The 15028-nt window shown below is 44.9% G+C and overlaps 1 protein-coding gene across 1 annotated transcript in view; it reads right to left on the reverse strand.

Annotated features, from left to right (window-relative positions):
- Positions 1–15028, reverse strand: part of LOC140724101 (NACHT, LRR and PYD domains-containing protein 12-like) — a 45227-nt gene that overhangs the window by 13636 nt on the left and 16563 nt on the right. Inside the window, exons 3-5 of the mRNA XM_073038587.1 lie at positions 14141–14303; positions 11419–11514; positions 6507–6673 (exon numbers count right to left, since the gene is read on the reverse strand). Of these exons, the coding sequence (XP_072894688.1) occupies positions 6507–6673; positions 11419–11428 (177 nt within the window). The 5' untranslated portion in view covers positions 11429–11514; positions 14141–14303. The remainder of the gene's footprint in view (positions 1–6506; positions 6674–11418; positions 11515–14140; positions 14304–15028) is intronic.

Genomic DNA, 15028 nt, shown 5'->3' on the forward strand with positions numbered 1-15028 from the left:
CCAAGGTTTTCCTTCATGCCTTCTTTGAGGCTAGTTCAAAAATCGCAGGGGCCCCAGCAAAGTTATTTAAAATAAGAGATACTAGATGATTGGAAGATAGCTAATGTTGTCCTGCTGTTCGAAAAGGCTGTACGAGTAAATCACCGAAGTAGAGGTTGGTACGTTTAACACTGGCGGTGGTAAACTTATTGACAGTTATTCTAAGGGACTGGGTAGGAGTATTTGGATGGACAAGGATTGATTAGGGGTAGTCAACACTGATTCGTGTGCGCAGATACTGTCTAACCCATCTTATAGTTTCTCGAGGAAGTTCCCAAGAAAATACAAGGCAGTGGATGTTCCCAAGAAAATACAAGGCAGTGGATGTTGTTTGCCTGGACTTCAGCAAGTCCCACATGGAAGCCTAGTCAAGAAAATTCAGTTGATTGACATTTATGGCACGCTAAGTAAATTCTTTAGATATTGGATTCATGGGAGAAGCATGGTAGTAAATGCTTGACTCTCTGGCTGGAGGTCTATGACTAATGGTGTGACGCAGGGATCAGTGCTGGGTCTGGTGTTGTTTCTCAAATATATGGACCCTCTGGAAGATAATGTGGAAAACAGGATCAGCAAACTCGTGGATGACACCAAGGCAGCGGTTAACGAAGAAGTTAATGAAAGCAGTGAGACCTGTAGCAGGAAAAAGTGGAATTAAAATAGTAGATGGTATTTAATGAGGATAAGGTGTTACGTTTTGGAGGACAAACCACAAAATAAAAGCAGATGGTGAGTGGTAAGCCATCGCAAGGTGTACTAGAACCATGGTATCAGGAAGCACAGATGCATAATCTTTTGGAAGTGTCGATGGTAGATAGGGTTGTAAAGTGAGAACATAAGGTAATAAGTAATAAGAGCAGGAGTAAGCCATCCGGCCCATCGAGCCAGCTGTGCCATTCAATAAGATCATGGCTGATCTGTCCGTATTCTCCATCTACCTGCCTTTTGCCCATAATCCTTAATCCCCTTGCTATGTAAAAACCTATCTAACTGTTCCTTAAATATATTTAGTGAGGAAACCTGAAGTGCTTTCCCGGGCAGAGAATTCTACAGATTCACCACTCTCTGGGCAAAACAGTTTATGCTCATCTCCGTCCTAAATTTTCTCCCCTGAATCTTGAGACAATGTCCTCTAGTTCTAGTCTCAGCTGCCTATGGAAATAACTTTCCTACTTCTATCTCATCTATCCCTTTCAAATTCTGTATGTTTCTATAAGATCCCCTCTCATTCTTCTGAACTCCAGAGAATATATTCCCAGGCGACTCAATCTCTCCTTGTGCATTAACCCATTCATCCCTGGAATTAACCTAGTAAACCTCCTCTGCACTGCAGCATGACCTCCCTGCTCTTGAATTCAGTCCCTCTAGCAATGAAGGCCAACATTCCGATCGCCTTCTTAATAACCTGCTGAAGATGCAAGACAACTTCTTGCGATTCATGAACAAACATTCCCAGATCCCTCTGCACAACAGCATGCTGCAAACTTTCACCACTGAAATAATAATGTGGTCTTCTATTATTCCTTCCAAAGTGGATGATCTCGCATTTCCAACGTTATATTCCATCTGCCAGACCTTGACCCACTCACATAACCTATCTATAATCCCTCTGCAGACTCTCCACATGCTCTTTAGAATTTGCTTTTCCACTCAGTTTAGTGTCATCAGCAAATCTTGCTGTGATACACTTAGTCTCCTCTTCCAAATCATCAATGTAAATGGTAAACATGTGCCGGCCCAGCACCGACACCTGCAGCACTCCATTCACCACTGACTGCCAACCAGAGAAACACACACTTGTACCAACTGCCTGTCTTCTATCGGTTTACCAATACACTATCCATGCCAATGCACTTCCTCCTACTCCATGAATCCGTATCATATTTATAAATCTCTGGTGCGGCACCTTATCGAACAACCTCTGGAAATCCAAGTATGCGACATCCAACTGCCCCCCCCCCCCTATCCATTGAACTCATTATGTCCTCAAAGAACTCCGATAAGTTTGTCGAACAGGGCCTGCCCTTTCTGAATCTATGCTGCGTCTGTCTGATGGAACCACTCTTTTCTAAATGTTTCGCTACCTCTTCATTCATGACAGCTTCAAGCATTTTCCCGACTATAACTGTTCTGCTAACTGGCGTATAGTTGTCTGTCTTTTTCCCACATCCTTTTTCTTAAAAGTGGCCTGACATTTGCTGGATTCCAAGCTGGCACCTGCCCGGAGTCTAGAGAGTTTTGATAAATTATTACCAACGCGTCTACCATAACGTCAACACCCTGGGATGCATCCCATCAGGAGCAGGGAAGTTATCTACCTTCAGGCCCTCTGGTTTTCTCATTACTATCTATTTAGTGACATTCATTTTCTCGCGGTTCTCACCTCCCATTTCGTCGATAACATCCTTCTTCGGCATATTTAGTCATTTCCTCTGCCGTGAAGCCCGACACAAAATAGTCGTTCAACGCCTCAGCAATGTCCTTATCATCTAATAACGATTTCCCCTTTTTGGCTTCGAAGGGACCTAGGCAGACTTTAGCTATCTTCTTCCACTTTATATATTTACAAAAAAATTTGCTAGCTATTTCTATATTTTGTGCTAATTTACTTTAGTACTCTATCTTCCCTTTCCTTATTTCTTGTTTAGTTGTTCTCTGCAACGCATAGAAAATGCTGGTGGAACACAGCAGGCCAGGCAGCATCTGTAGGAAGAAGTACTGTCGACTTTCGGGCCGAGACCCTTCGTCAGTTTTTCTCTGCAGTTTTTTTTTAAGTTTCCCCAATCCTCCGGTCTCCCACAACCCTTTGCAACTCTGTACACATGAGCTTTTAATTTGATACTGTCTTTTATTTCCTTCGTTATCCAAGGCTGGCTCTCCCCATACTTACTGTCTCTACGTTTGACTGGAATATACTTTTGTTGAGCACTGTGGAAAAACCTCTCTGAAATTAATCTACTGTTCCTCAACTGTCCTACCAAATAGCTTGTGCTGCCAATCCACATTAGCCAACTCCACCCTCATCTCGTTGTAGTCTCCCTTGTTCAAGCATAATACATTAGTTTTAGATCTAACTATTTCATTGCCCATCTGAATGCGAAATTCAATCATACTACGATCACTCTTTCTAAGAGGATCACTGACTACAAGATCGTTAATCTCATCTGTCTCATTGCACAGGACTAGATCTAAAGTAGTATTTTCCCTTATATACTCACTAACATGCTGCTCAATAAAGCCATCCCGGATGCATTCTGTGAAGTCCTCTTTAAGACATCCTTAACCTATCCGATTCCCCCAATCTGTGCGGAAGTTAAAAACCCCTTTCACAACTGCCGTTCCCTTCTCACAAGCCTCAGTTATTCTTGGTTAATCGCCTCTGCCACTGCAATATTTTTATTTGGTGGCCTGTAGACAACATCCATCAGTGATATTTTCCCCTTTACTATTCTTAATCTCTACCCAGATAGACTCAATATTCTGCTCCGTAGATTTTATATCATGTCTCACATTCGCCCTTATCTCATTCTTAATCACGAGTGCAACCCCACCTCCTTTGCCTTCCTGCCTATCTTTCCATGTTACCTGATACCCTTGGATCTTTAATTCCCAGTCATCTCCGCCTTGCAGCCAGGTTTCTGTAATGACCAATAAATCATATGCCTTGGTACTCACCTGTGCCACAATTTCACTAACCTTGTTTCCAATGCTATGGGCATTTAGATAAAGTGCCCTTATATTCATTCTCCTTTTAGGATCTAGTGACCAAAGCGATTTTTGTATTTTTTTTTAACTTTAATGCACTGCACTCTTACTTTTTTCTTCACTAACTGTAGCTTCAGTGTCTGCATCACTTCTGTCTTCTTTCCTGTGTGGGTTCCCATCCTCCTGCCATATTAGTTTAAAGCCTCCCCAACAGCACCAGCAAAACAAATCTCCCTAGGACATTGATCCTGGCTCCGCCCAGATGTAGACCGTCCTGTCGGTATTGTCCCCACCTCCCTCGAAAAGCGGTTCCATTGCCCCAAGAATCGGAAACCCTCCCTCCTCCACCTCCACCGGTCAAGCCACATATTAATTTTAGCTATCCTGCTATTCCAACTCTGGCTCGCACGTGGTACTGGTAAAAATCCTGAGATGATTACCTTTGAGGTCCTACTCTTTAATTTATCTCCTGGCTCCCTAAATTCAGTGTGTAGGACCGCATCCCGCTTTTGTCCTATATCTTTAGTACCTACATGCACCACGACAGCTGGCTGCTCACCGTCCACTTTCAGAGTGCCCTGCAGCCTCTCCACGACATCTCTGGCACTTGCACGCGAGAGGCAACACTCCATACAGGAGTCCCGTTTTCGGCCACTCTATTCCCCCTTACCATTGAAACCCCTACCACACCAGCTCTGCCACTCTTTTTCTTGCCCTCTTGCGCAGTCCACCCATGGTGCCATGATCCTGGCTACTGCTGCTTTCACCTGATGAGCCATCTTCCCCAACAGACTCAAAAGTGGTATACCTGCTTTGGAGGGTGATGACCGCAGGAGACTCCTGTACGACCTTCTGCTACTACTTAGGACTTAGGATTCCATATATCATATTATTGGCTGCCGAAGTTGGAATATTATGTTGAAATTGAATAAGATATTGCTGTGGTATAATTTGGAGTATTGTGTGTACCGACCTATAGGTAAAATTGAAAGAGTGCAGAATAAATTGACAAGGATGTCCCCAGGACTTGCGAACGTGAGAGATAGAGGAAGTCTGAATAGGTTAGAACATTATTACCTAGAGTGTCGGAAAATCAAGAGACATTTGTAAGAGTAGGTATGGTGGTGAAAACTCTGCATTTGCAGAACGTTGATTGCTTGCTGCTAGGGGCCCCTGTTTGGAACATTCGGTTTAGTATGTGTGTCAAAGGTGATTAACGCCTTACTTCCGCAGAGCAACGTTCTTACGAGAACTGCAACAGCTTAGTTAAAACCGCAGGCTAAGACGTGACATACGATGTGATTACTTTCTTGTATGTTAATCCGTTTCATCTATCTGTATAAAGGTCAACTCGCATACGCGTCTGGTCAGAGTCAGTCTCTCCACCGTGAGGGTTGACTCTCCGTGATCATCACGACAATAAAGGTTCTCGCTGCGAACTGAGCCCAGGGAGTTTCTGTCTTCTATTTTAAGTAAAGTGTTAAAACTCTGCTACAACAGAAAGAGAAGTATAAAAGTTTTTAAAATGTATAGTACTGATAAATGCAAATAAGCATTTGCTAGCGATGTTGGGTGTGAATGGAGTTGGATGTCATCGATTAAAGGTGAAAGGTGAAAGGGAATATGAGGGGTACTTCTTCACTTAGAGGTTACCACCTGAAGTTGTTGTTCTGCATTTAAGGGCAATTTGTGTAAGTACATGGATGGGAGGAGTACGACATTTCCAGACTGGTTGCAGCTCGATGGGGCTAAGCAGGTTGCTGGGTCAGTGTGGAATAGTTGGGCCGAAGTGCCCGTTGCTGTACTGTGGAGATCGGACGATAGCAGGGTCCTTATCGATTTCGGCTGCGGTAAATCCCTGGTGAACTGCAGCAATTTCACAATTCACTCTTGGGATGCATGAGGGTCCAGTGTCAGCCGACAGCTGGGAACTGACAGTGAATCGCAGGACCTTTGTGCATATGTGTGAGGCCAAATCTAACTGGTAGCAATGTAGAGAAGGAAGTTTGAAGTGAAACAGTCAGCTGTCTGATGGAAAATGTAGTGGACAGTTACAATTAATGTATCTTTGCTAAAATTCAGTCTGGTTGGCAGCAAGTAAATGTGCCGAGGTTAGCTGTGGATATTTGGAATATTTTCAGTTACTCTAATTATGCAATTCTCAGTGTTGACATCACATGCTGTAGTAATTGCTACTTCAAACTGACACTGTCACAAGGAACTGAATGTAACTGGACCATAAGGCATGATAGGATATATGATCAAAAGAGACAGCGTCAGTAGTTCAATGGAGAGACACTAGTCCAGTTCTGTCTGTTCAACTGATTCCGTGGGATCGAATGACAAGTGAATGCAGAGCTCAGACATGGGTGGAGAAAGACAGTACAATCATTATGGATTGTGGGATCCCAGAAGTCTTCAAGGCAACACTGTTGCATGGTCGGCCGGATCAATCATTGGTCAAATGTTGGGAAGTTGGACAGATTAATATAAAACCTTTCTCTGATCGTTGAAACTACCCATCACATGTCACAACACTAACAATCACCCTTCAATCATTGACTGTATCCTAACCCGACTAAAAACGAATGTGTTCAGGTAATTGGAGAGACTCCTGTCACATCTTGTATCTGCTAAATAAAGGCTCAGCATGGCTGCACCCTTAGTCTGCCCTGTTGACCACACAGACCTGTTTGTTTACATCTGTTCTGCCAGGCTGTTGAACCAGCGACACTCAATCTGTTGGTGTCCTTTCCACTTACATGATACTCTCGTGTCGTGAAGCGATCCTTGCCGGTTAACATGAGGCCGAGATTCTCCACACCCTCTTCTATAGCCTGCTGCAGTCGCTCCATGTAGAATATCGTCAACCAGAACAGTTGGTGATCCTCACAGTTTGACAAGAACTTGGAGATAGCGGAATTCAGATCTGTGAACAGACATATAGAAATTGGAACAGTACAGCACAGAACATCCCCTTCTTGACAGCACATCTGTGTCGACCACGAGGCGAAGGTGAAACAATCCTGTCTACATGTTCATGGTCTATATACCTCCAGTCCCTGCCTGTCCATGTGCCGGTTTGACTGTGTTTGAAACACTGCAGTCGTATCTCTACCGTTAGCTCCTTGGCAGCGCGTTCCAGGCTCTGATCACTCTCAATGGAAAACGAGCATTGTAATTCTCCTTTGCACAAACCCCTCACAAAACCTCATGCCCACTGGATTTGATATGTCCTTCCTGAGTAAGTGGCCGACTGCCTATGCAATATATGCCTCTCTGTTTTATACACCCCAGTATCAAACCCTGAGACTGTAAAGAAAGAAATACAAGCTTGTCCAATGTCTCCTTATATCTGATACTCTGTAATCCATACAGCATTGTTCTGCACTTTGTCGGGAGACTCCACAAACCAGAACTGGACACAATCTGCAATTGGGCCCTGATCAAAGTTTCCTACAGCTATAGCAAGACTTTTCTATGTTAGTACTCAATCCTCGACCAATGCTGTAAATCGTCATAATATTTCCAAACGGTTCCACTGAATCTGATGATTAACGCTTTGAGTATTCCAGTGATAGCAGAGAGGACGTAGTCCCTAACACACTGAGTATGTGTCCATAGGCTCCCGTACCTCCTTGTTGATGGAAGGAGAAGAGTGTGACGGGAGTTCCTAATAACGGAGACTGTTTTTTTTAAAAAAATTATTGCCTTTTGATGTCGTCCCCAATGCTGGAAAGGTGTCCTCCAAGATGGAAATGGCTGAGTTTGCGACTTTCTGCAGCTTTTCTCTGATCCTATACAGTGGCCCTTCCATAACAGATGTTGATGCAGGCAATTAGTAGGCTCGCTATGATACATCTATAGAAATTTGGTTAGGTCTGGAATCCAAAAAAAAGTGGAGAGAGAAGGACTCAAACTCTCCGCTTCTTTTTGGATTCCAGACATAACCAGTCCCCCCATAAAACCACTTTCTTCTGTCTAGCGGAATTGGTACTTTCTATTTTATTTTTTCTTTGCATTTCTTACTTCCTCCAAACTAAACGTGTAGCCATGGGCACCCGTATGGGCCCAGGACTGGAGCTATGGCTGCCTTTTTGTTGGCTTTGTGGAACAGTCCATGTTGCAAGCGTATACTAATATCCGTCCCCCACTTATCATTCGCTACATCGACGACTGCTTTGGTGCTGCCTCCTGCACGCAAGCTGAGCTCATTGACTTCATTGACGTTGCCTCGAACTTTCATCCTGCTCTCCAATTTACCTGGTCCATTTCCGACACATCCCTCCCCTTTCTGGATCTTTCTGTCTCTACCTCTGGAGACAGCTTATCCACTGATGTCTACTATAAACCTACAGACTCTCATAGCTACCTGGATTATTTCTCTTCCCACACTGTCTCTTGCAAAAATGTTATCCCCTTCTCACAATTCCTCCGTCTCCGCTGCATCTGCTCTCTGGATGAAGCTTTTCATTCCAGGACGAAGGAGATGTCTTCCGTTTTTAAAGAAAGGGGGTTCAGTTCCTCCACCATCAACTCTGCTTTCAAACGCCTCTCTCTCATTGTCAGCACATCTGTTCTCACCCCATCCTCCCGCCACCCCATTCGGGATAGGGTTCCCCTTGTCCTCATCTACCACCCCAACATCCTCCGCGTCCAACATATAATTCTCCGTAACTTCCGCCACCTCCAAAAGGAAGCATATCTTTCCCTCCGCCCGCCCCCTTCTGATTTCCGCAGGGATCGCTCCCTACGCGACTCCCTCGTCCATTCGTCTCCAACACCCATTCCCACCAATCTCCCTCCAGGCACTTATCCTTTTAAGCGGTACAAGTGTAACACTTGCCCTTATATTTCCTCCCGCACCACTATTCAGGGCCCCAGACAGTCCGTCCAGGTGAGGCGACACTTCACCTGTGAGTCGGCTGGTGTGGTATACTGCGTCTGGTGCTCCCGGTGCGGCCTTCTATATATTGGTGAGACCCGACGCAGACTGGGAGACCGTTTTGCTGAAAAACTACGCTCTGTCCGCCAGAGAAAGCAGGATCTCCCAATGGCCACACATATTAATTTCACGCCCCATTCCCATTCTGGTATGTCTATCCATGGCCTACTCTGTTGTCAAGATGAATCCACACTCAGGTTGTCGGAACAACACCTTATATTCCATCTGGGTATCCTCCAACCTGACGGCATGAACACTGATTTCTCTAACTTCCGTTAATGCAGCTCCTCCCCTTCTTACCGTATTCCTTACTTATATTTACCTTTTGTTTTTGTATTTATTTTTACTTTTCCCCCTTTTCTTTGTTTCACTTTTTTCTTCTCTCTCCATCTCTCACAATCACGCCTTGCCTGCTGTCCAACTTCCTCTGGATTCACTCCCTCCTTCTTTCTCCGTACGCCTCCCGTCCCATGATCCTCCCCCTTCTGCAACTTTTGATCCCGTTTGCCAATCAACTTTCCTGCTCAGCTTCTTCCCTCCCCCTGCTGCCTGCTCCTATCATTTTGGATCTCCCCCTCGCCCCCCCACTTTCAAATCTATTACTACTTCTCCTTTCAGTTCGTCCTGACGAAGGGTCTCGGCTCGAAACGTTGACTGTACTTCTTCCTATAGATGCTGCCCGGCCTGCTGCGACCCATCGGCATTTTGTGTGTCCTTGAATTTCTAGCATCTGCAGTTTTTCTCGTGCGCAAAGTCAGCATGGTTTGCCTGACAAATATGTTGGAATTGTTTAAAGAAACAACACGCAGAGTGGACAAAGGAGAATCAGTGGATGCTGCTTACTTGGATTTTCAGAAGATCTTTGAGGCTGCTAAGCAATGTAAGTGTACATGGTATTATAGGAACGATATTGGCATGCACAGAGGACAGGGTGATTGTCAGGAGGCACAGAATGGGAACAAATGGAGCCTTTTCCTGTTGGCTGCCGGTGTTCCACTGGGGTCTGTGTTGGGACCTCTTCTGTTTACACATCAATGATGGAATTGTTGGCTGTGCAGCCGCGTTCACAGCCATTACAAAGATAGGTAAAATGGCAGGTTGTATTGAGGAAGCAGACAGGCAGGAGGTGGACCTACTGTGGAGAGATTAGGAGAATAGTGAGTGAACTGGCAGACAATACAGAGTTGGAAATGTGTATGGTTATGCACTTAGAAGGAACACAAGTACAGGCGATTTTCTAAACGGGCAGAGTTTAGGAAAGTTTAAATCCCCTGGTTCACCCACAGCTTTTGATTGGGTATTTATGAAATGTTCTCGAAGGAACCCACTCATCCACGCTGGTCTTAATGAAGTCGGGGACAACTGTGCCGTATTCATTCAGATTCAAAGATTCCTGAATATTGTCCAGTACAGCCTCTTATTCCTCTGCCTCCCTGGAGGATACTCTTCTTTGTTCTCGCCATTTGCGCTGCATTCTTTAGTCTATGACTATACACCGGGCTGTGACTAAGTCCGTAAAGCCGGTTTCACGGACTTTCAAAACTGTTGAGACCCTTCATGAGAGCCGACCTTCCTTGGCCAGTCCTGAAGAAGGACTTTGGCCCAAAACGTAGATTCTTTGTTATTTCCATGGATGCTGCCTGACCTGCTGAATTCCTCCCGCATTGCGCATGTGTGTTTAATCTGGATTTGTAGCATCAGTAGAATTTCATGCTCATTGGTGCATTAAAGTGTGATAACACAGTAAATCTGTAAGAGTGACTCATTTACAATGAGCTGATCCCTAAACTATTCCACCCATTGTAAACATTCTCCAACTCAGCCACAGAAAACGGACTCCAGGAAGTTCCCCACATCTCCACTGTGCAAAAATATCAAAAACCTACAGGTAATCGCTCTTCCACAAGCTGAAATGTACTCATGTCGCTCAAGCCCAGAACTCCTGAGATCGACTAGGCTTATACTCACTGGAATTTGGAAGATTGAGGGGGAATCTTATTGAAACGTATAAAATTCTAAAGGGATTGGACAGACTAGATACAGGAAGACTGTTTCCGTTGTTGGGGAAGTCCAGAACGAGGGGTCATAGTTTAAGGATAAAGGGGAAGACTTCTAGGACCGAGATGAGGAGAAACTTCATCACACAGAGAGTGGTGAATCTGTGGAATTCTCTGCCACAGGAAACAGTTGAGGCCGGTTCATTGGCTATATTTAAGAGGAAGTTAGATATGGCCCTTGTGGCTAAAGGGATCAGGGGGTATGGAGTGAAAACAGGTACAGGGTTCTGAGTTGGATGATCAGCCATGATCATACTGAATGGCGATGCAGGCTCGAAGGGCCGAATGGCCTACTCCTGCACCTATGTTCTATGTTTCTATGTTTCCTGGACATGCTCCAATTATCTGGCACCAGATTTAAGAGATGAAAGTTGGAAACATCTTCCATATCAGGGCCTGTCTGGAGGTGAAACAGACCCTTTCTCTTCTCTGGACTGTAACGTCAACCACAGGACCACTGTCACATTCCTGACTGTGTTTCGCTCACAACCACTTTATTCACGACTTTCTGCTGCTTTCACTCAGGTGGCGTTTTGCATGGTGAGTGGAATGATTGGACCGTTACCGGTGTTTGATGAAACTTTTCTGCGCCCTGTTTGCATTTGTTTAAGATTCATCATCTGAACTATTGTGCACCAATATAATAGATTATATAGATTCCACTGATCATACCTGTGTCCATTCTGCTTCTGACTGGTGATTGTTGATTGTCTCTTCTTGTTTACACAATCGTCCTGGTGCAGGAAAGCTCCACCTGCTGGTGATGTTCTGAATTACATGAAAAGGTCAGAAGGAGAGCGATCACTTTGTGAATATGACAGTACCTCCAGCCCCTGTATCAGAGCAGCAGTTTGCTCAGGGACTAAACATTCCCCAATAACATCAACTTCCACACCACATCTGTATGTCTGCCCAGTAATATCTGGCGCATCCTGCTGATAGAGTCCCAGAGCTACAGAGCACAGACACAGACCCTTCAGCCCAACGAGAAAATGCTAAAAACAGTGCCCACAGATATGGTCCTAATTTCCTGTGTCGGGCCTATTCCAACGGGGCTGAGCGGCAGTTCGGTGTGAAGGTCCTACAACCCCACTTGCTGCTCAACAGTCTGCCAGTGTTTGTCCAACAAAGTAGTGAATATCTCTGCTCGCCACCACCGTGGGCTTAGGAATTTCCATAGACGAACCACTCATGTCTCTTCCTGACTGTTAATGGGCTCCTTCCCCATCCGGCTCCTTGATCCCCCACCAGGCCAAACATCCTTTCAGACTCCATCCTGCCTACCTCCTGTCACACCACCTTTATCCTCTCAGTAAAATCCCTCCCCCTCATCTTTCTGCTGGATCACTCCCTCCGCAGGGAGCCTGCATCAAGCCAATGGGCCGACGGTCTCCTCCTGCCTGTCAGAGATACATTATACTCCAGCCGCAGAAATCACTTTACAAACGCTCCCTACTTCCCGTGGAGGGAAATGGAAATAAATCAAAAAGTGCGACATTAACTTTGGGAATTGTTCCCATTCAATTGGAAGTTTCGGTGCAGGAGCGGAAGATGTATCAGCAGGGGTAACACCCACACGGCTAGCCCGCCTCGGCTATTAAGTGTAAACAGTGATTGACATCGTTTTGCACCAATGGGAAGAGTGTAACTACTCTGTTGACTCTATGGTGGGGTAGGGTGGATCAGGTAGTTGTTACCTTAGCCAGTAAAGTTCAACCATCTCAGCGCCTAGGTAACATAAGGAACTACACACTCGACGTCAGATCCTGGTGTGGGGAACCCACATATGACATCAGTCATGTGGGGGCGCAGAGTGACGTCAAGATCCCCGTGTGGGAAACCCACACGTATCATCAGGCAGGTAGGGGTGCAGAGTGAAGTCACATGCGAGTGACAGCTTGTTTTGAAAAGCTGTTCAATAGACGTTTTTAATGATTTCAGGGGAACAACGAGGGAAACCTAACAGGTGTCATCCACTGGTTCTTCAGTTCAGGCGGCGGGGAAGAAGAGGCTGATCCCAGATTTGTGTAAATCGAGCGTTTGTTGCGGTGAAAGTGGTTCCAGGACCGAGCCGGATGGCTGGAGAGTCCAGGCTGTCTGGTCTTGCAGCTCTCGTTCTAGTTTCGTGCCCGAGCCGAGATTGTGGGATCAGTTACTTGTGGTTCCCTAAGCTGGGAGGGAGAATGTGGATAAGTCTACATGTGCGGGTGTGGGGTAAATTGTGGAAAGGGTGTAGGGCCATTGGCAGGATGGAGGGAGGATGTGGAAGATGTCGATCAGTCTTAGTGTGCGGGTGTGATGTAAAGGGTAGAAAGGGTTTGGCGCCATCGATGGGGTAGAGGGAGGTTTGGGGATATGGGTCGTCAGATGCAGTGTGACCCAGAAGATGGGTCCCAGGACAAATTAAGTCGTAAACAAGGGAGGAGTTAGTCCATTGAATCAGACAGGATACGTGACCTTTCAGGAAGCAACTATTCTTTTTTCACGGTAATTACTGTCCAATCTTCCTGTTAACATTATGTTTGTGACAGCCCCAGAGTCTGAGAACAGCTGAATGACAGGAAACAGAAGGTGATGCTGAGAGACTGTTTCTTGGAATCGAGGCCAGTGCCTAGTGATGTTCCCCGTGTTTACACCTATTGTTACTTGTCACCTATATCAATAACCTAGTGATGGAACATAGAAATCTGCAGCACATTACAGGTCCTTCAGCTCACAATGTTCTGCCGACCATGTAACCTATTCTAGAAACTGTGTAGAATTATCCAAATGTATAAAATTATTTTTCTAAGCTCCATGTACCCATCTAAGACTCTTTTAAAAGACCCTATTGTATCCGTCTCCGCTACAGCCGTCGACGTTGCATTCCACACACACCCCTACTCCCCTGAAATCCCCTCTCCATCTAATTCCAAGCACTTTAAAACTATGCCCCCTCATATTAGTCATTTCAGCCCTGGGAAAATATCTCTGGCTATCCGCACGATCAATGCCTCTCATCATCTTATCCACCTTTATCAGCTCAGCTCCAATCCTCTATCGCTCCAAGGAGAAAAGGCCAAGCAAGTTTGTAGCAAGTTCAAACAATTATTTTGTTTGAAAGATATTATTTATGAACTCTCCACTTTGTTTCCATCTCCCCACTCAGAAATGAACAAATCCTATTTCACAAGATGCAAGTCCTTGAAATGAGCAAACACTGGGAGCATGAGTGTGACTTTAAAGAGCTGGAATACGGACAGCACATCATCAGACCTGTAGTGATTGTAACTGGATCTGACAGAGGCATAACTGGTATTTCTGGGCAGATTTGGTCTCACTCCAACTATTTCCTACCCTCCTTTGTGTAGGTATGTAGTATCTAAAGACCAGTGCTTGAGTAACTGAGACTCACCAGTCTTTCTCCTGACGAAATCAAAGGAAACCCTGAGTCAGACGCGTTCTCTTCAGCTGATGCTCTCAGCCCTGGTTCACTTGCTGCTGTTCTTTTATTTTCAGTTGTGGTTCGCTTCCAGTTGTGGGGTTTTCTTCCAATAAATCTCTCAACACAGGTCAAACTTTAACCAGAGAGATAATAAACCACGTTACCAATACAAAGGAGAACATTTCTGCTCAATGTTCCAAAAAAACTGAAATTTAAACATTTAAGATAAATATAATGATCGTAGTGAACAAATCTGTAATTGTCCCTGGCACGGTACTAAAGCTGGTATGGGTGATGAAGGAGTCATCATTCAGTCATGGTGGGACATGAGCCAAAAGAACAGAATTACTGATTTAGTCCATCGAGTCTGCTCTACAATTCAATCCATGGCTGAGTTTTATTCCAACACCATATTCCTCCTGTAACCCCGAAGATACCTTCAAATCACAAATATATTAACCTCTGCCATAAATATGCCTAAATGGCAGCCTCAGCCACACTCTGTGACACCAAATTACATTTATCTGCCACCCTTTAATTAAGATATTCTCCTCATCTCAATTTTAAAGGCAAGCTTCCTTATACTGAGACTGTGATGTCAGACCCAAGACTCTCGGTCTAATGAAAACATACTCTTCATTTTCACCTGATAATCCTCTGACTGAGCCAGATATTAGGCTGGAAAACATGGGCGTGGATCTCCAGCAGGCATGAATACGTTTCGCATTGTCTCCAGCATCTAAACTGAACACATTTTATCATTCTCTTATTGTTAAACGAGATTTTGCCCAGCACAGTTGGCCGTCACATTTCCTGTAGGCTAACAGGAATGAAACGTGTTTAATATAAAATTGAAAG

The sequence above is a fragment of the Hemitrygon akajei genome, unplaced genomic scaffold, assembly GCF_048418815.1.
Source record: "Hemitrygon akajei unplaced genomic scaffold, sHemAka1.3 Scf000161, whole genome shotgun sequence".
Classification (NCBI taxonomy): Eukaryota; Metazoa; Chordata; class Chondrichthyes; order Myliobatiformes; family Dasyatidae; genus Hemitrygon; species Hemitrygon akajei.